The sequence below is a fragment of the Halichoerus grypus genome, chromosome 5, assembly GCF_964656455.1.
Source record: "Halichoerus grypus chromosome 5, mHalGry1.hap1.1, whole genome shotgun sequence".
In the NCBI taxonomy this organism is placed as follows: domain Eukaryota; kingdom Metazoa; phylum Chordata; class Mammalia; order Carnivora; family Phocidae; genus Halichoerus; species Halichoerus grypus.
This window is the reverse complement of record NC_135716.1, coordinates 184,414,802-184,436,493: the sequence shown is the minus strand read 5'-3', so window position 1 is coordinate 184,436,493 and position 21,692 is coordinate 184,414,802. Positions and strand designations below refer to the sequence as shown.

At 51.2% G+C, this 21,692-nt stretch overlaps 1 protein-coding gene across 1 annotated transcript in view; it reads left to right on the top strand.

Moving 5' to 3' along the window:
• The window catches only part of AJAP1 (adherens junctions associated protein 1), a 128,662-nt gene extending 109,579 nt beyond the window's left edge, over positions 1–19,083 (top strand). The window contains exons 4-6 of the mRNA XM_036089546.2: positions 1,219–1,461; positions 3,135–3,266; positions 10,027–19,083. Of these exons, the coding sequence (XP_035945439.1) occupies positions 1,219–1,461; positions 3,135–3,207 (316 nt within the window). The 3' untranslated portion in view covers positions 3,208–3,266; positions 10,027–19,083. The remainder of the gene's footprint in view (positions 1–1,218; positions 1,462–3,134; positions 3,267–10,026) is intronic.
• Positions 19,084–21,692: the final 2,609 nt, after the last annotated feature.

The window sequence follows — 21,692 nt, the reverse complement described above, 5'->3', positions numbered from 1 at the left end:
CAGGGCGTTTTCTGGGACAGGTGATGAGGACGACCCTCAGCTCACCACAGGGCATCTTGGGCAGGGGCTGGTCCTGGTCTGGAGCCCAGGACCACATGGATGTGTGGCTGGACAAATCCCATCAACCATCTTGACGGCCCCCAGAGGAGACGGAGGAGGCTGTCGCCTCTTGGTTTCCCACATTTGGGTTTGCAGCGAAGCCTCAGAGAGTTCTTCTGGGGAGGACAACCCAGGCAGTGGATGAGGGGGTTCCACGACCTTGAGGGGGGTCCCCTGGGTTTGCATGTATCTTCCCACCTTTGTTTATGGGGTGGGGCTTCTGCGCCAGGAACCAGGGCTCCTCTCACTGGAAAGATGAGATAGGGCATGTCCGTGACTTACAGGAAGATGGGCTCATGGACCCTTGCCCCTCACGGCCGCTTCCTTCTGCACTGGCTCTGAGCACAGCAGGGAGGGGGAGAAGGGAAACTGGTTCCCCAAACTGGGGGCTCCCCAAATTTCCTCCTAGCTGCCCTCCTCCACTGGGATGGGACTTCCACTTATCCTTCTTGTGACTTGCCGGAAGTGCCTGGGAGAGGTCACCGATGATCTGCTCCCCCAGATCGCTTGGCTGACAAGGATGGGACTCCCGTGTCCCTCCTTGGTGGCGCTGGGAAGGCTCTGTGGTTCAGAGGAACAGAACAGGATCCATGGGGCATGCAGAACCGTTCTCTCCATAGACCTGATACCCGTGAAGAATGGACGATCCACGTTCATTTCCAACTTGGGAGCGTGGGCAGGGGCAGGGCTGAGGACGCGGGGCTCCCCACTTAATAATTCTCCCCAAAGATGGTTACATAGTCCCTTCCAGAATGAGCCACCAGACCAACCGCACCTGAACCCATCCCTTCATGGGGAAACCGAGTCGGCACCCCTGCCTGGCTGACACCCTTTGGCCAGACGAGGCCTCAGCTCTGGGATAACGCAGCTCAGAAACTTACCTCATAATCTGCCCTGCAGTAATGGCCAGATTTAAAATTCAAATTTTATTAACAAAAAAAGAGAGAGAGAGAGTGAGCTGATTGTTTGATTGTGGTTGATCTTTCTGAAGAGGCTGGGAGTTACCATCTAATATTAAATGATGGATAATTCATGCCCAGAGGCGAAGGCTCCGTAGTCTGAGTGCTGGCTTTTGGCATCTGCCCGCCGCACCCCCACCCCGAATCCTCTGTCTTCCAGCTGTGCCCAAAGCGGGAACACGCGTCGGAAGAGCCACCAGCGGAAGATCAACCAGCAGGAGGAGAGCTGCCAGAACCTGACGGACTTCACCCCTGCCCGGGTGCCCAGCAGCCTGGACATATTCACAGCCTATAATGAGACCCTCCAGTGCTCCCACGAATGTGTCCGGGCGTCCGCACCCGTGTACACCGACGAGACGCTGCACCCGACGGCCGACTACAAATCCACGTTTAACGGGAACCGGTAAGCTCAGGCCTGGGCCAGGCCCTCCGCCACAGCATCGTCGACCTGGGGTGGGGGCACCCTTCACGTGTCTTTGGGGGGCCGAGCAAATGCATGCAGCTGGTCTGGGGAAACGGGAGGGGCGGGGTAGACGGAAGGAGGTGTTTCACCAGCCAGAGACAGAACCCAGCAGCAGCCCCGCTCGCTTCCGGACCGCACCCTTGCAGAGCGGGCAGAAGGCCCTCCCCACCCTGGACGCCACGTGCCGGGGGCTGAGCAGGCATCCTGGCCGGCTTTGTGGCACCGGGCCTCCTGATATCAACACACTCCCCGTCAGTCTCTCTGAACGCCCATCAATAAAATGTCAGCAGCGCATCTTGCAAAAATATCAAATACCAAATTCCTGGTTATTCAATGCTCTTTTTTATTATTAATGGGTAATCCTTCCAAGAAGACATGACCCTAAAACCATCCCTGGGAACATTTAAGAAACCCTCGAGTCAGCTTCCGAGGGTTTATCCGGAATTAGATGAAAATATCAATAAGCTATTTTTTTTTAAGTGAGCATGCGCATATGCATCATTTTGTAAATTAAAAAAAAAAAATTCTCCAACCACTGAAACATCTTAGGAAGAAATGAGTAGGAAACCAGGCGGACCCGAGGGACCCGCTGTCAACAGCAGGAGTAGCTGTGAATGCCCAGGGGGCCCGAAAGCGTTCCTCCCAGAACCCAGGTTGAGGAGACTCGGGGTGACGTTTAGCTGTGCTGCCCATAGCTAATGGGTCCTCATCCGGCCGTGAGAGTGGGGGTCCTTCCTTAAGCTCCTCCTCTTGCATCTCTGCATTGGACTCCGCGATATTCCCTGGGATGCTCCCCTCCCAGCCCAGGAGAGTGGAGAGCAGGGGCCTCAGGACTGTCCTTGCAGCCCACATTGCTTGGACTCAGCGACATTTGGGGAGCTCCTCGGTTGCATCGCAGCCTTCCAGAAGGCCTAGTTCACAAAGAATCGGCAAGAGGATTTTCAAACCATTTCACTGAACGCATGTGTTTCGGTTTGGCTATGAGTGCTGGCCAACGAGTGTTTCAGTTTGGGGAACGGGGGCTGGGTTGCCAAGTGACCATCACTGTTCCCACTGGTCCCCCTTTGGCCCTGCCCTGTCCACGTGCAAGGTGGGCGCAGCTGCAAGGTGGGCGCCCTGAGCCCTGGCTCGGAGGCATTGGGTGGAATGGGTTCTTGCTTTTTGGCCTAAGGCAATGCTCTGTTGGCTCTCCCTGGCCTTTGGAAATGGTAGCTTAGGTCTCAAAGGTGACAAGTGACAGGAGACCCATTTCAGGAGTCAGGCCCTGCCCACTCCATCATGTGCAGTAAAGTGGGTGGAATCCTTGCCCTTGGAGGGGAGACCCCAAGCTTTGGGCCTGTCCCGCAAATTAAAAAACTAAAAATTAAATGTCTTCTGTGCATGGCTCCTTCAGGCTCTGTGTCCTCCAGGGCCTTCCAGGGTGGACGTGAGTGTTAGCTGGCCACAGGGAGAGGGGCCCCCTTCCTGCCGAAGGCCAGTGGGTCCCAGCTGAGCATTACCTTTCTGCGTTCTTTTCGACTCAAGAAGCCAGTTTCCGGCAGTAGGCCTCAGGCGGCCTGCTTGTCCGGTGTTCTGTACGAGCGCACGCAAGCCCGTTTTTCTGATCGCTGCAGACCCTCTTCTTCTGATCGGCATCTTATTCCTGTGGCCTTTGTGTCTGAGAAATGGTTTGAAATCTCCTGCTGACTGGCCGAAGTCTTGTTTACCTCCTGGGGGCAGGGCAGACGCCATGTGTCTGTTTTATGGTACGTACCTCTTTTTTTGGACATCGATCAATTTTTTTCCCCCCTTTGCCTCACCTTCCTCACCCCCGCCTCCACTCTGGGACAACTGGGAGCCCTTCTGGACATGGCAGGTGGAATTCCAATGGCGTTGCCATCCCGAATGCGAGCCAGGAGGGCTGGGCTTGTGGTCTCTCTGCTGCACTTGTTAGAAATGTCCCCGTGGAGGGAGGGACAGACACCCAGGAGTGGCAGCGCCGTCCCAGCCCCAGGGAAGGCCCCAGCCGGCAGGGAAACCTGGCCTCTCAACAGACAGAGGCCAGGGCAGCGGCTACGCGGGCAGCATCACATCTGCATCGGATGTCTCTACGTCGGGGCGGGGGGGGGGTGGGCGGAGGAGGACTCGAAGCAGAATTAAAACACAATTTTGGAATATAAAAATAAGAGATAAGAAGGGAAAAGATAAAGGAAGGAAGCAAAGAGTTGAGACATCTACTAATTTGAAGCCAGGGACCAGCACCAAAACAGGATGAATTTTCCACGCTCTGCTGAAGAGGAACATTTGGTTTGCTTTCAGTGATATTAACTTTAATGCTAACAGTAAATTGCTTTCTTCTGCACCGAGTCTCCCAAACACTCAGGCTGCTGGGGGAGAAAGTGCATTTTGCCCCCATGACTGCACGTTGTCTCCACACAGTCAATAGATGCAACCCGGACTTTGGGCTTTTTGGTCTTGTTTTTCTTTTTGATGTTGGGTTTTCTAAGGATCCTCATTTTTTTCTCAAACACAGATACTCTGTGACATCAGATCCCTTCCCTGAGTAGGGAACCCAGGTCCTAGGATGGGTTATCGATATTTGAGAATACTTGCTTCTTCCTTCTGCCCGCCTTCTGAGGCAGGAATCATCATCAGAGTGGGTGGGAGGTGTTTCCTGGGGGCGCCCGTGTGCCCCTTGGGGGGCTCGGCTCGCAGCACGAAGCCAGGGGCTGGAGGAACTCACGGCTTTCAGAAATAGGAGTGAACGGGTCGGTCCTAATCCAGCCCTCATGAATCAAGTGTTTGCTCCAAATCAAATCTCCAGCCCTCGCTTCCTGTCCTGAAGCCAAAACGACCTGCTTAGCGTGATGTGCAGCTATCGGGCAAAGAAATGTGAGTAGACGGGAATGGAAAGCGCTCCTCCCCACCCCCACAAAAGGCCTTTGTTGAGACCGTGCAGGCAAGTTAGGTGAGGCGCACTCTGTCCCCAGCCATTCAAGGGCCAGATGCGCCTGCATGGCCCATCCATCAGAACCTGGGGCCTTGGTCTGCCTCAATGTGACTCACCTCATTAAGGCCAGGGACAAAGCTCCCTTTGGAGTTCCGACCAGCCTAGCAACAGGGAGCTTCTTATTAGCAGCGGAGTTCCCGCCTGTCTGGTGAACCCTCTGCAGGATGGCCCGGTGGTCACCAGTATCCCTGTTAGGATTTTAAAAATGCATAAAAACATAAGACATTGATCTGGCCCTGCACGTCAAGGGTTCTGCTCCCTTCCTTCAAGAGCTGCAGGCTCACAGCCTGGAGGTGGGCATGCTCTTCACTCCAGGGAGCTCCCCCCCACCAGCGGGGGCTGGGCGGCAGGTTCCCTGAGGTGGACTTTCAGGGGGACACTTACGGAGCACTCTTGACATCTAGGGACTCATACTGTCCTCCCAGAAATGCCACTTTACAGAGAGGAAACTGAGGCACGAAGCAGTTAAGTGACTTGCCTGGGGTCAGTCAGGTTGCTCGTGGTGGGGCGGATCAGCCCAAGGCGGCCTGGCTCTCTCTCGGTTGCAGCCCCCCGCGCTATCCCTCTGTCCCCTCTGCCACCCCCAGCCCGGTCCCAAGTGGGAGGAGAGTTGGTGCAACTGGAGGTGGGCTCTCCCAGCAAACTGGCGTCCTGGGACATTCAGCTCAGTTCTGCAGACGGGAGATCAGCTCCTGAGCACCCAACAGCCTGAGCCACCAGCCTCCTCACCCACATTGGAACCAGGAGTCACAGCCCTGACTTAAAAAAAAAAAAATGGTAGAAAAGTGCTTTTATGGATTCCTGTGCTCCAGAAAGCTCTTCAGTCCCAGTTCTCTCTTCTAGCAACTCAGGCATCACAGGACCCCCGCAAGCTGTTGGTGGGCTCACCCCATCTGCCACTCCCAGGTGGGCCCTGCCTGGACCACGTTCCTCTCAGGCTGTCTGGACCCCCACCTGCCAGGTCGTCCTAGGAACTGTCTCAGGACCACCTCCATTCGCAGGAAGGGACACATCTGTGTCCGAAGAGCTTGACCCACTCACTGTGGACCCCAGGTGGGCCGTTCGGGGAGGTGAGAAGAGCCGAGACAGGACCTCCTCTGAGTCCGGCCACATGTAGCAGCCACACCTGGTGGCAGACACAGACCAGGAGGGCTCCGCAAACAGTCTTGTTAGCCTTTGATAAATGCTTAAAGATTCCTTCACCACGTGCCGGACAGACCGGTTATCACTCACTGGGAGGAAAGCATTCGGATTCTAAGTCTCCCTGATTCTTGCAGTTAATGCCTGGACATGAGCATCGAGCAGAGAATGGCCAGGAAGATTGCTCAGATTTACTAAGGTACTTATTGTCCCTTAAATAAATAGCAATTAATACTAAAACATTTAATTAAGGTTTAGGAGCCGGCGGAGATACTCATCTCCTGCGTAGTTGCTGAGCCCCTCCGAATGCGTTTGTCATGATGACAGAGCAGTTTGTTACCACACCGTCTTGTCCGCTCGCGCTGACCCCCATGTACACGTGGGACCCGAAAGTGGCCCAGTGCGCTGCCCTGCGGGCGGGTTGTCCCGGACTCAGGCACCCCCGTCTGGGCAGATGTTCACTCTGTCGCCCTGATTCGGCCTCTGTAGTCGATTCTGGCAAATTCCTGCCTCAGACCACCTCCACAGTGGCACCCAGTTGTCCTGACCTTCCTGCCCACCGAGGAAAGGGGCCAAGGACACATGCCCGCCCTTGGCTCTCGGGCTAATTTCCTGTCATTTTTCACATAACAAGTAAACTTCAGAAAACCTCATTAGTGTTCAGATCTTTGCATTTGCCAAGGCTACTTTATTCCCAACTGAGCCCGAAAAGTAATAAAAGTTCTCGCATCTGAAGCCAGTAAGACATAAATCATGTGTTATTATTATTTTCAAAAACACACTGAAGACATAACTAATAAAAACCGAGAAATGCACCTGAGCCTTCCCGCTTTGTTCTAAAAAAAAAAAAAAAAAAAATTAACAGAATACCCAGCTTTTGCAATTCAGAGGAACAGTGTTTTCAAAGCAACGTGCAGACCGCGCTGCAAACTGGTCTGTCTCAGCCGAGCACCAGCAGCAAGGCAAACCTGGCGGCTAAGTACCCCTTTCAGGACGCAGCAGCCCCTGGCACTGGGTGCTCTTGCCACGGTGCGTTCCTTGTTTTGCAAAAGCAGACACTCATCTCTGAGCCTGGGACCCACCGTGTGGTCTGCGGCTGGCGGGGCCCGGCAAAGCCCAGAATCTCCTTCCAGGCAGCAGGGAGCACTGGTTTCTCCAAAGTCAGAATTCATCCCAGGTCCCAGTCTCTCAGATCACTTTGCAGCACGCTGCTTCCCTTTCTGGCTGGGAACCAGGTGTGGATGCCCTCGCCATGTGTCTCCAGCCAGGACGTGGAGGGGCGTGCTCCTTGGCTGTCTTTCCCATTGGCCTGGGATGCACGGCCCTCTCAGGTCCCTCTCAGGGTTAGTGCCCAGCTGAGAGGGTCATACACCGAGCCTTGGGAACAGAAAGCCGAAGCCCTCCCGTGAGCTGAGTGCCAGCAGCGGGAACGTGGGGCGGGCGTGGAAGGTCACGCCCCTGCTCCCGGCCCGACGGGGTGATGCCGCCCTTGCCGGAGACCCTTGCAGGGAACCCACCCACCTCTGCAGGAAGCCAGCATTGCTGTTCAGGTGGAACGCAGGGCACAGAGTGGAGCCATCTCCCTGCCCCTCTCTCTCTGCCTCTCTCGTCCTGAGACAGACGCCGGTAGGTTTGGAAGAGGCTCCCTCCCCGGCAGCGCAAGGGCCCCTCCGTCTGTCCCCGGATGCGGTAGTCAGAACGCACCTGCACGCAGCGCCTGAAGGTCATGAGTCTCGGGGGCCGAGGACGAGGCTACTCCCACACATGCCTCTTCCCTGAGCTGCGTCCAGGACTGACGGTCCACTCCGGGCCAGGCACAGAGCTGGAGCCCCGGTGGACCTAGCAGGCACCCCGTGACACCTGCAACGACACGTGGCGTGCACACACTGAGGAGAGCCCGCGTGGCTCGCCCTGTACCTGCAAAGTCCCACAACAGCGAGCTCGAATAGACAAAGATGAACTAGAGATCGCATTTAGGAGAGGAGGGGTTGTCCAGGAAGGCCTCCCCAGGGAGGTGACCGTCTGCAGGCACTCGAAGGACATGGAACGAGGAGGCAGGACCTTGTCCGGGGTCGGAAGCACTGAAGACGTGAGGTGGGACAGTGGCCGCATAAGCTCCATACGGAAGACCCCCCACGCGATGGCGGGCGCGAGGGAAGGGACGAGGCGGCACCTGTCACCTCCATCGGTCTGGTTACCGTCAGAATGAAGGACCTGAAGGTAGCCCTGCAGCGGTCCTCGCAGGAAACCGCCCCTCGTGAGGGGACAGCCGTCTGACAGGTGCTCCACCCCAGGACCCTCATGCCAGCGAGGAGGGGGCGCTGCTCAAACCAGAGAGGGTCCCAGGCCGCCGGAGCTGGGCCCGCGGTCACCAGGCACAGGCTTTCGTGTCCCCATATTTTTTTGTTGTGTATTTTTTAACTTTTAAAATTGCGGTAACATGTACCAAACACAGAATGGACCATTTCCGGTTCTTAACAGTGCGGTTCTGTGGCATCAGGCACATCGACAACGTGCATCCCTCACCACCACCTGTCTCCAGAACCTCCGCATCATCCCAAACTGGAACTCTGCCCCCATGAAACACCGACCCCCCCCGGCCCCCCCAGCCCCTGGAGCCCCCTTCTCCTCTCAGGCTCTCTGCACTTGACTCCTCCTATGAGTGGAGTCAGGGAGCATTTGTCTCCACATTTTTTAGCTTTCCAAAAATTAGAATGAGGGCAGACATGCAGGAGGGACATTACTCTCCTCTTTAATGGCTTCGTTTTTTAAAGCACCCCCACCCACCCTAGAAAGTGGAGGTGAGCAGGGGCAGGGCACCGTTGGAGTGAAGCTGCCGAGGGTGGTCCGGCACCCACCTGACCAGATGTCCTATTTCTTTACACGAGATGACACCCTGCCCACAGCAGAGCGTGCAGTCCCTCGGGAGATGAGTAGACGTTCCATTTTAGGCCTCCTAGGGTTGCTCAAACGTGTCATACAGAGGTAGAAGGCAAGGTGAGGCGGCAGCCAGGGGCCCTGCCTTGTTGTCCAGACCAGGAGGGCTCCCGGAGGGGAAACGAGCCCCCTCACCCCCAACCCAAGCGGAGGAGAATGTCTGTGCTGAAGCTCCGGGTGCAAACGGTGCCGAGCAGGATGCTGCCTGCAGCCTCCCACCGCCCCCAGCCTGGGCGCCCCGCAGCCCCCAGTCCCGGGGAGGACCACCCAGCAGGCTTATTCAGTTCAGGACAAAGCACCCTACCCCCTCGGCTGTTGAGACAGAGGTAATGGGCCCAGGCCTGGCACAGGATCAGAGTCTCCGGGGGAGCTTGTAGAAACCCGTATCCACAGCCCTACCCGAGGACCTGCGTCTGGGCCTCTGGAGGGGGGTGCAGGTGTGTGTGTTTCCGAAGTGCTCAGCAGGTGACGAGGACAGGGCCGGTCCTGCGGGGCCGGGAACCCCCGCGGACTTGCCAGAGCTCCAGCCCACGGCCTCTGGGCTTTATTTTGGAATTACTGTCCCCCGTCTAGTTGTCTCAGCGGCATAGATGAGCGTGCAGCGTCCTCCCCCTTTGTACTGCCTGAGGGTCCTCATTTCCTGTAGTTGTGAGCTGGGGGGGGGCGCTCCAAGTGACAGCAGAGAGAAATAGTGCCCCGTCCTTCCAGCAGAAGTGCCTCCAGGCTGAGCCATGGCGTGTTCCAACGCCCCTGGCCATGCCCAGAACAGCCGCGGGTCTCTGACTCTCTGGGAGATGCTGACCTCTGGGGTCTGTCACTGAGGCGGGAAGACTCTGGGGTTCCTACTTTCTGAGACTAGGTATGCCCAGGTTGGGAAGAGCTGCCCTTCTTTGCAGTCAGCTGACTTGGCTTGCAAGCACTCGTCTTCTTTCTTTCTTCAGCAAGATCACCTCTTGGGGAGACCCAGGGGTCAGTTTTTCTGATGCAACCGGTTAATCTCCCCAAGTCCCAGCCTCAGTGAGCCTCCAGCTGAGCAGTGGGTTGAAATGGAGCCCATTGCTTCCTGCCATCCAGGAATGGGGCGGGCGGCATCTGCTCCTGGTGGGTAGGAGCTGAAAAGGGGGTCAGCCTGGCACTGGGTGCATGCAGTCACTTGTAGGCTTGCGGTGCACGGCCCCCTCGTAGTTAACGCAGGGGTGGTCCCAGCCCCTCTTAGGAAGCCCAGACCCACTCCTGTTGCGGGCAGAAGCAACAGCTCCACCATCAACTTCTGTGATTAGCACGAGGTCCCTGGGACTCCTAGCATGTGCTCCAATCCCCGGTGCCCAGGACAGGAGACCCCGGTGTCTGCAAGCCAGCAAGGCTCAGAGGGGCTCTACAGACTCATCCTGCCCTTGGCTCCCTGCTATTTAATCTCTTCTTGTTTTCTTTCCACACAGGATTCCGTTGGTGAACCTGTAAAAAAAATAAATAAATAAAATTAAAAAAAAATTAAAACACACACACACACACACACACACACACATACACACAAAACCTAAAACTAAACTCTCTACCGGGAGGGTCCCCATACCTACCGCTTCAGTTTGCCGGTGGGGAGCTCAAAGAGCAGGACGCTATAGGCCAAATATATTTTTATAAAAATGCTCACGCCTATGGGGGACTGCCTTCTGCCAGAGTTGTCTTTGGAGAGCAGAAAGAAGAAAAGCAAGGAAGAAGCTGGAGACAGAGAAGAAAGGCCAGCAGGAAGCACCTGGAGCCTGGGATTTGAACTGATTCTGAACCTTTGCCAATAATACCATTATGTGCCATGTACTGACCCGAAGGACTTGGTGACCAAGGTGAAGCCAAGCGAACCACGCGTAGAAATCTTACCGAAAACGGGGTGGGAATCTTCCAATAGAGTCGCTATTTCTGGTTAATATACATATATAAATATATAAATACACACAGACACACACACACTTTTTTTGTACTGTAGCAATTTTTGAAGATCTTCAATGTTCCTTTTTAAAAAAAAAATGTTATCGGTTACAGAATCTGATTTATTTAACACGCTTAGTACGAACAGAATAAACTGGTGTTTTCTACTTTGGCAACATACCGCACACACAGGAACACACGCACACGCACACACACACACACACGCGCATATATATGCATATATTGGAAATGCAGTTCCACGAGTGAGCATATTCCTTCTGGTGACCTGGTATCCCATTGCCATCCATCCCGGGGGACAGCCTGGACCCACGCCAACAGACCCCTCAGTGACACATCCTGCATTCGCTGGTATTTGGTGAGTGGCACTAGATGTATACTTTATTATCTTGGGCCAGAATTAAGAATGTCATGGTTTTATATACATACATATATATATAGAGAGAGAGAGACATAAATACGATCTTTTTTTTTTTTTCATTTAATCGTTTGAAGAAACTACCTAACAGCCACGCACACATTTATGTAGCCGGCTGCTTACAAACGGGGCTGAGCGTCAGCTTGGGTGGGTGGTGGATTCTTGACCATCTTTGTGTCCTACAAGCATAGACCGAATTAAAGAAAGTTTTCCAGTTCCAAAAATTAAAGGAATATATCCTTATAATGTGTGTGCGTACGTCAGAACAGAACTCAAAAATACACAAGGGCCCCCGTTCATTTGAGAATGAGAAATAATTCCACGTGCAAAGGATCCAGGCTGCTCCCACGGGAGCTGTGCCCTATAGCGTGTTTCCCATTTGTCTCCCACACGTTGCTGGACAAGTCACTGCTCTTTCTAGAACCCTAGCCTGGCTTTGAGTCTTGCTGGGGACTGTAGCAAAGATGCTCTCTCGCGCTGGTGCTGGTTGGTCAACATCTGTGTTTTTGCCATCAAGAATCCCACAGTGGGGTTTCCCGGTGGAAATAGGGGCTTAAGGCTGGAGCCTCGGGACAGGGAATCCCAACCACACATACTTCATTAGAAATGCTGCCATGTCTGGGGCGGGCAGTTCCCTCCCAATCCCGGCCACATAATGGCGCCCTGGTGTCCCATCGTGCCGTGTATAGGGGGCACTGTGAGGGATGGGAGGCTCCGTCGGACGCTGTTTTCTCCTCACAGGGATCCCAGGTTAGGTGCTGGTGGCCTGCCTTCTATGAATGGCCCACGTGTGACTTTGATTTCACCAGGAGGGTGTGGGAGCCCATCTCGTGAAATGCCCTGCAGACCAGGTCGAAAGGTTGAAGGTCAGGTGGGCAGAAAACCTTGTGCCCACTGACTGGCCAGGCTGGTGACCTCTTTCTTCCATCGGGCTCAGTCTCCCTCTACAACACCTTGAAACATGCTTCTGCGCCTCTTGGGATCTGGGAGACCAAAGCGATGCCAGGGAAGGAAGAAACCATAGTGCTAGGTCTGTGTTGTTTGGAATTGCTCGCCACATGGGGAAGTCCGATTTTTGGTTTGGGTTTTGGTTTTGTCATTTCCCCCCAAAGCTTCGGCACGTGTGGAGACCGCACGCGCCTGCCACTGGCGTCGCCAGGTTCCCGGGGCTCACCTGCATGGCGCTGGAAGGCACACCTCTCTCCGTCCATCACCCCGCTCATCCATCCCATTACCTGAAGGTTTTTGGAGGTGGCACGGGGGCCTTCCTGACTCAGGTGGGCACAGCTCAGTGAGTGCAAGGCAAGGGCTGTCCGCGCCCGCGGGGGCAACGGAAGCTACCCTCTGCTCTCCGACACCCTGAGCTCCAGGGAGCCCGAGCGAGAAGGACATGGCGGCAGGGGGCCTATTTGCTCACCGACAGCAGGAACCCGGGATTCCTGATGATGCCGCAATTTGGCGTCCACCCCTCCCGTCCGACTGCTGCTCAGCCCCTTCCTCGGACCTCGGGCTGCACTCCCGACACCCGAACTCTTTCCAGAGCACCATGTGATGCCGAGCTTTCGAAGGAAGCTTAAAATAACTAAGCCCCCCAGATACAGAGAGCCCCGCTGGGCACGCGCTCAGGGCACGGCCGGGCGCCCCACACGCGCACGGCCCGCACATGCTTGCACGTCCCCTCCAGGAAGTCTGCTGTGAGCTGACATCTGGCAAGGCAAATCCACCTCGGGGAGGCTACTGTTGCAGGACGATTGAGGGAGTGTGTGTAGGGATTTTAGCTTTTAAATGGTCACCTGGAAACGTGGAAGCATCATCTCTGTACAAGGGGATGATAACGGAAAGCGAGAAGGCTTAGGAATTCAGTTCTGCCCGTGAGAACGTCTATAAGGTGAGACTGGGCAGGCGTTTCCGGAGTGAGGCCCTAGGCACGCAGGTCCGGGCGTTCTGTGTGTCCATGTGGAGGCTGTGTCCAGGCCGTCTGTCCGTAGCCTGGGGCCACGCTCTGCTTTGGCCTCTGCTCTCCTCAGCCTCCCTCCATCTGCTGGGTCCTCACATTTGCTGTAGATTTTTTTGTCCCTCAACAGAAGTACTCAAAGGAAGAGATTATAGTTTGGTAAGTCCCCCAGTTTTTGTCCACCTCCGTCTCATCCCTTCAGTGACTGAAATCCGTGGTTGTGGCCCCTGCCACACACAGACCACTGCCCATCGTCTACCATAAAACTTTCTGAACAATTAGGCTGGGCGTTGGGCACTCTGCTGTCCAGTCCAGCCTGTTTCTAGGTTTAATTACTTCTAATCTTTGTGCATTTGTCATTTTTATCTGGTTGAAATAATGGGTGTAATTACTTTTGTTGACAAGCTCTGAGTGCCGAGGGGAAGGGGCTCCAGGCTCAGCCGGGAAGGCTTCTTGGTCATTCCCCACTGGGCTCGGATTCCAGCAGCATCCAGGGCAAAGCCGGGCCGTGTGCCCACCGCATCTTCCTCCTCGGTTGCAGCCTGCTCACACTCAGTGTGGAAGTGTGGGGACCCCTCAGGCACGTCGGAGGGCTGTTAGTCTCCATAGTCAGTGTCCTTCCTGTGTGGGAAGTAGACACCTCTTAGGAAGCCTTGGTTTCTCCCAAGTGTTTCTGGTCCTTCCCCATCTTGAGTTTGGGTGGACATCTCATGCTGCATTTGACTAGATGTTTATCTCAGTCCTTCATGGAGCATTTGAAACTCAGAAACCTGGACTTATCAGCAAATCCCACCAACTCTGAATTTGACCCCCAGGAATTCAGTAGTTACCCCCGTGACCTTGACATCTTTGAGCACTCTTCCTTCTCACAGATACATTGCTCTTTCTCAGCCACATTTCAGCGTCAGGCAGAATCTTCTGTCTAGGCTTTAGTCTTCAGGAATTTTGTGTGAGGATGTCCATTCCCATTTGTCATATTAAGAAAAGCACATAATGGAGAACTGACCCTTTTGCCTTGTAAGGTCTCCATGTGACTCTTACTGCCCATGGAGTTACTCCATCTTATTTTGTTTCTTCTCCCAGATGGTCCAGTATCATCAGCAGCTCAGGAAGCTGGGCTGATCCCAGTCTCTTGGGAGATAAGACGAGGAGCCAGGGCTGGCACCTGCAGCCCTGTCAGGTCTGGCTGGGTCTTCCCATGACTTTCATCTCAGCGCATGGCATCAGTACATACCTTTCTTTGTCCATATTGTGACACCATCATCTTTTCTCAACAGGGAGGTCCCAGCATGAGTGAGTGTCGGCACTCCCCTGAGGTGTCTTCCCCCCGCCCTGTCTCCACCGAGTCACCCCACACGTCACAGTGGGGAAGGGCACTGGGGTCATTCTTGTTTCACTGCATGAGTCCCTTAAGAAGACACTACTCACAGATGCAGTTGGAAGAGAAGCGATTCTTTGTGGCTGCCAGAACTTGCCATCCACCTGCTCATGCAAAGGCTTGAACTCCTGTCATGCTGGCCACACAGTCCTGCCCTCATGGGTTTTACTTTCTACTCTAGGAGGAGGCCGATAATTAACATAGAAGCCAAAAACAGTGATTTCCAGAGAGAAGGATAAGTGATAGGAAGAGAATGGGGCAAAGTGATGGCAGGAAGAGAAGAGGGGGCTGTCCGCATCTCCTGGGAATGGTCAGTTGCTTAACGAGGGCTGGTCTGAGGTTTAAGAGAATAAGGAAGCCTTGCTCCTACCTCCTGGATGGAAATGCAGTGCAGTGCCAAGGAGGAGATGCCCCAGTCATTACAAACCATCCACCTTGTTTCTCACCAAACCCCTCGTCATTCTAGCCAGGAGTGGCCCTGCAGGGGAGGCAGGGAGGCGAGGCTATGAACTTCTCTCTTCCTCGAGCGCTGCCTCTCTCCGTGGACCCCTTCCCGTGCACATACATACATTGTCGACTCTTAGCTAGGTCAACCAATTCTCAAGGAAGACATAAGAATCCAAGGACAAGGACACAGCCCACAGGGCCCTGGGAGCCCCAGGGAGAGTCATCCCTCCTGGTAAAGAAGAGAAGACAGCTGCCTTTTCCAAAGCTCACCCTCAATACTGATCACACTTAGCAACGTACTTCTTAAACAACATCTGCTTTTAAGTAAGCAGATACTCCAAAACACGCCATGATTCATGTAATTTTGGAATGGTTATTTTGGTGCAGTTTGTCAATTTGCTATGCCATACTGTTTTTTGATAGTTTGTTTGTTTTCCAATGTAAATAGCACAGCCCACATAAATGAGCAAAACTCTCACCATCTGAGTTTTTGATTATTCTTCCTGACTTATTTTATATTGATGTGCTTCCGGCTATGAAGACAAACTTGCTCTTCATCCCCTGCTCTGAGCCAAGATTTGTGTGTTAGTTACACTCAGCACAATTCGTGGGGTTTTGGTGAGGTCTTAAATAGCTGTTTGACATTTTGAAATATGCTACCAGCCCTTCCTTCCGAAAAGTGTGGAGCATGGTTGTGCATAGTTTTGCCTTTCTGGGGTTAGCGTTTGCATTCGAGTGTAAGGAGTGGGTAAAGAGAGGTGTAGGCAAAGAACCATCATTGTTTAGATCACCCCAGCTAAATGCTCCAAGAGTTAGTGTGCGTAGACTCAAGAGAATAGTTTTGAATGAACCATAAATCTAAGTCACGTATGGGACAACCTCAGCTTAAGAGACATGGTTTAAACTGGCCGACCTTGCCCATCTGGAACATACAGGTTTATGAGCACTTGGGGTTGGGGCAGTTTAAACAGCTAGTGAGTAGTGGGGTGAGGGTCAGTGGATGTATAAATAGTCATGTTATCTCTTCTGTGTAGGGTAGAATCAGAACACACATACACCATGAATAGTGTAAATTAAATAGGTTAATATAATAAGCCTAGAGAGTTGCTAAGACATCCCCTGGGGCTGAGTTCACTCTTGCCAATATCTTGAATCTCACAGTAAAACATCTGCTGAGTAATGTGTGGTGGGAATGATGCAGAGGATTGGACTGTAGGAAATTCTGTTTGAAAGTTAATTAGGTTTGTCCCAGGTGGTCTTTCTCTTAAAATAGGATCCCCTGGAGACCTGGATTTTCACACATAAATCAACATGTAAATATCTGCAACACCAAATAACAAATCCCTATAAACTTCATTCTTATATGGACATTAACTCAGCTGATCACACTGGTTAGATTTTGTCAGATTTCTGAAATTCTGCAATAAAATGCTTTGGTGTTAATGCTTATAGCTTTTGGGGTGGCAACTGTCAGTTCATTGGTCAGTTCATTCCAGTCTTGCTGAATCTGGCAAATTATTGCTTCCAGAGAATCGGGGAATACTTTAGCCTTGGGAGAAGCAAGAACACTATGCAGTCCTAACATCTACTTTTGGGCACCATCATGTACCATGAAGACTTGTAGCTACAAAAGTCTAGGAAGGGGGAACCCTTTGAGGGACCCTCGTATAATTATTTCAAATCATTATGCAGGGAACCATAAAGCCAGACATATACCACCCTCCTGGGCCACTGTCCCATTTCTAAGACAACCATGTGTCCTTCACTCTGCAATCATTGCAAGCCAAAAGGGCCAATCTCAAAGCCATTATAACATCCAACCTCCATTTCCAAACTCTGAGGGACCATCAGGAGTAGGAGAGAGGGGCTTTGCTGAAGTCGTAGGCTGCTAAAATCCACAGAAGGGTGTGACATCAAGCCCATAGTACTCTTCCTGGCCAGGTTTTGTGAAGCACCACTGCCACCAGAAGGGACCCTCCCCATCTGCCTCCAAAGTCTATTTTGGGCTGGGAACTCCACTCTGCATTTTCTTCTCTTATGCATATAGATTTCTAATATGTTATGTGAGGGCTTACAACTTAAGGTCTACAAAGCAACAGGAGTGTTTTCCTTGATGAGTTTACAGCAGGGAAACACGAACTTAACATGGAATTCCTGGAGAGGACAGGTCTAAGGTGCTCTTAGGTACTACGCCACTTCCACATAGAAGCACAACTGTTCTCCCGGTGAAGGGCATTAAAGACAGGGATGGGCAGCGGCTTTTGAAAAGTCAGCCGGCATAGCAGATCCCACATTTGTTCACACACTCCTTGAACTGAACTGTCATGACCTACAGACACATTAAAAAATAGGCCTTTTGTTTTCTTTTCACTGCATTTGGATTGCTTCCTCAGAAGGGTGAAAGGCCCTTAACAAAGTTGGTCCTCAGTCAACTGACCAGAGAATCGATCCTTAAAGATGAATTCCAAGCGCAAGATGACATGGAATGGCTTGAGGTTCAGCGAATGTTTCAGAGACACCCCCCCCCCCCCCGCCCCGGTGTTTGTTCTGCTCGGTGGGAAGACAGAACAACATCCATGGCATCCGTTGCTCCCTGAAACACTCACCAGTCATGGTGAAAGGGACATGTGGGAACTTGTGAAGTTTTGGAATGAAAAAGAGATTTGGGGGAAACATGTGACCAGCTTTGGGCTGCAGGTAATTGTTTTCTTAAAGACTAGAGTTTTGTTTTGTTTTCCCTTTCTTCTGGCAGCCCCGTTTGGATCGTTTCCTTCTCCCACCTTCCCTACAAAAGCAAGATGGCGGGTGCTGGAGCCCAGAACTCGGTTACCCTTAGTTAAAATGACTCAAATGAATAGCAGAACAGTAACAACAAAGCCTTCCCTGAGCTTTAACAACCTCAACTTGTCATTTAAGTTGTTTAAGTTTACTTAACTTTGGATTGAGGTATGGATCAGCAAGAGATTAAGTCTCTCTACACATGCTATTGATCAGGACTCTTCTCAAACATGAGTTAGACCCAGAAGTGTTAAACTGGACATTAGAGGAAGCATGGATCATATTTTTAAATTATTTTTACATTTTTTTTCCAGAAGGAGTAAATGTTTACTGCAAAACATTTAGAAACTATCAATAACCAAACAGAAGGGAAATATCTGAAACCCTTCAACTGTTGTTTCATTTAATGGAGACAGTTTGTTCAACGCTGAACCGGTGGGGACCAGTGGCAGAGATCTGTCCATGGCTGCACAGTCGAGTCAACAAATCTGGCTCCTGTGTATGTTTTATACAAAAAAAGTCCAATTAGCTTTTGAATGCCTCTTTGCTGGTTTAACTTGTCACTGACTAAGCTCACCATCGATCATTAGAGTGCCACTGGGAGAGGAAAAGGCAGTCAACCATTTGGATGTTTTGCTTTCAAGTCACTGGGCACACCTGGGCATTAGGGTGGGATAAAACAGAATACCCAGAGAAACATCCAGATTATTGGCTGGATTTTTCACATGGGGCATCTATGTGACACATGTCTGGGAAACAGAGGGATCCATTTCCATTTTCCACATTCCTAGTGCATCTGAATAACACTTGAATTTGCCAGGTCTAGTTACATACATTTAAAGACGGGCCCATCTCTCTCCTCCTCCTCCCCAGCTCACCCATGGAACTGGAAAACCCACAGACCATGAACCTGAACCACAGGATGAGAAATTAAATGCTGATGGCCACAGTGGCCTATTTTCACAGGTTTTAAGTTAAATGTTGTAGAACTTTATTTTTCCCCCTTTCCTCATGTATAGTAAAGCTGGGTTTATTTTGATTTTCCTAAATTATTTTCTGATACAATAAACTGTTAACTGTTTATTTATACTTTTACATGGAGCACTTGTTATTTTTCAACAGCAAAACAAAAGCCTCTCTGTTTAAGTGTTATACGTATATATACCACAGCTGTCCTTATAGACATATTTATATGCCATCTTCTTGCAAGTTAAACTATTGTAGTTTACTGTTGTGTTTTTCTTTAAATGCATACCATAATCATGTTAATAAACAGAAATGACATGATATATTTGAGTGGGGGTGGGGGGCTGGGTGTGATTTCCAAACAGGTTAACTTTTATTCCAGATTTTTTTAAGTTGTTTCTGTATCTCAAAGCTATGTATTTGAAAAACATTGTACATGCAACACCTATATCAACTTTCCTGTGTATATTTAGTACTCTGATGTTGCTATTAAAAAAAAAAACATAATATGGAAAAAAAAATGAGAAAAGGATTGCCATGAGTTGAGGCCATGACCTCAAAAGGGCTTTTTTAAAAAATATTATTTGTTCATTTATTTTTTTTTAACAATATTATCTGAGACTAACTCTAAGAATATGGGCATTCGTGTTTCTATGCCATAGTTCACAGATTCTAAAATCTCCTCCCCGGATCTGCATTATTTTCAAGACAAAGCTTTCCTACCTCAACGAGTAAGAAAACATTTCCGGATCTCCATGTGTGGGCCCTGGGGTTGGGTATAACTGAGTCTGGACCAACGGAGACCGTCCCACAGTGTTGTGCTTGAGACCACAAGCATCTGCAAGAGCAGGCTTGGGCATTTCCATTGCACTCTTACGAACATTTTGAGTCCAGCTCACATCTGCAGAGTTTCCTGAAGAAACCACCTCCTAGGGAAAAGATGGGCCCAAAGCTTGTAATTGTGTGCCTATGCCGAGGAAAGAAATTCCAAAGGGCCTCCATTATTGGAGCCAGGGGATACATGGAACGCACAGAATTTACAGAGGGCAAAAGACAGGTTCACTTGAGGCTATTTATGTGTGAGTAAGGGTCCTGCAGCCAGCGCAACAGTCCTTAACCACAGGCAATTTTGGCCCCAGGGATGCCCCTAGACCAGCTGACACTAAGGCTTAGTCTAAGAAAGCAAGAACAATAAGGCCTTCTTTTCAGTAAAGCGATGCTCCTCAGCCCCAATGCATTCTACATCTGCTAAGCATCTTTGGCCATGTCTGAGGTATTTTCACATATTTGGAATTATTTGAACATATGAACATACCACGAAAGTCATACGCATCAGTGATTGTCCCATTTAATGGATGGGACAGACCAAGGCACCATGAGGGCACATAGCTTGTGAACCGCCTCTAGCCCAGGATGGGTGGGGCTACACCGGACCCAGCACCTCACCCGGTCCACCCCTATTCAACCGAAACCTCACCCAACCCCACCCCCCAGAGAAACGTGTCTAAGGCATGATTAACTTATTGCTAAGTTTTCTGGTTCTCTTTATTGGGTGAAGCCATTGCCAAGGCCAAAGACAAGCCCCAGAAAGACAAGAAGGATGGAGCTGGGAGTCACGGTCCTAGGGATCAGTCAACACAAAAGAGCTGACGTGCACATCAGGACCTCAGCCAAAGGTCTGCAGAGCTGCAGAAAGAAGGTCTAAACAATCTTTTCTTAAAAGGAAAACATTTAAAGATGCAGATGGGCAAAAAACTGAAAGCATTCCTTGCAACTAGGGTTGAGCATTATTTACCCCTAATCAGCTCAGGAAAGCAAGTGGCACTCTGTCTCCTACCCCCACCCCATAACCACTGCAGAATCGATACACAATTTACATGTTGCCTTCTCCAGCACACAGGACCCATGGTGACACGCAAGTTTCCTTTCTGTCTTACCTTGGAGTGGTGCCTTTGTCTTTGGTTCTTATGCACACCCCAGGAGCTTCCATTTGTTTCTGAAGCTGTGAGCTGGCAGATGGCTGAAGTGACCACAGGCTCCCCAGGGAAAACCTCTCCTGAATCAGTGATGGGCTTAATGCCCTGAGACACATTGATGAATGGGATACATAACTGTCTTTAACAAGCAGAAAAAACAATACCACTTTGGTCATTGAATTGATTTAAACAAATCAACAGCCTGGATACCATTAAAATAAACTCAATTTGCTCACCAGTGAGAGGGGGAAATTGGGATTCTAGTATCCATTTACTAGTGCATAAAGCTCTTGCTTTTGAACTGAAGCCAAGAAAATAAATAGGGGGACCCAAAATGGCTGAATGAATTTGGCAGAGTCGACTGTGATGGTTTTCCAAATATACAAACACAACAGAAGCCTCCTGGTGCTGGACAATAGCTAGAGAGACTTCCCTCCAGTCGCAGGGAAGATGGGCTGAGCATCCCAGGGATGTGGTGTGTTACACAGGATCTCGTTAGCAAGTGTCCCCACCAACTCTGGACCAAGAAGGCAGGAACATAGGTTTGAGGGAAGCTGGGGAGCTCCATGTCATTTCCCGCAAGAGAAAGCCAATTCAGGAGTCTAACAATCAAAAGTGTGTGTTGGGTCTGCTACAAAACCAGCCAAAGGAATGGCCCAGGCTGAGAAAGACTGTAGGCTTCTAGATCCCACAGCCCACAGGGGCTCTCTAGTTCATGCATTAGCTTCAGAAGCAAGAGCGTGGGGTCTAAGAAAGTGTGATAGGCTCCTTTAGGACAGTGTTCTCATCAAGGGCAGACTTTGCTCCCCCTACAACCCCCTGGGAGGCATCTGGTATTGGTTGTCACTGCAGCTGGGGAGGGCAGGTGTGCTGGCATCTGGCGTGTAGAGCCCAAGGAAGCTGCTACACCTCCATCATGCACAGGACAGTGCCCCCCGCCCCCAGCAAAGAACGATCGGGCCCCAAATGGGAACAGTGCCTACGTTGAGAAACCCTGATTTAGGGGAATTATGGTTTGCCTCCCTTCTGCAGAGGGTAATTTCAAATAGACCAGATGTTGGTCATTCAAGACATCTGGTCTACCATGGTTGGCTCCTAGAACTGACCCATGCTGAATATTCCCTAAAACAGCAACTTGGTCAGGAGGCAGTCGAGGCATCCCCAGAAGTGAAGCATAGGCTCCCTTTCCCCTGTTTTGTTTTGTTGTTGTTTGCTTTGGTTTTGGGTTTTGATTTTTAACCTAGATT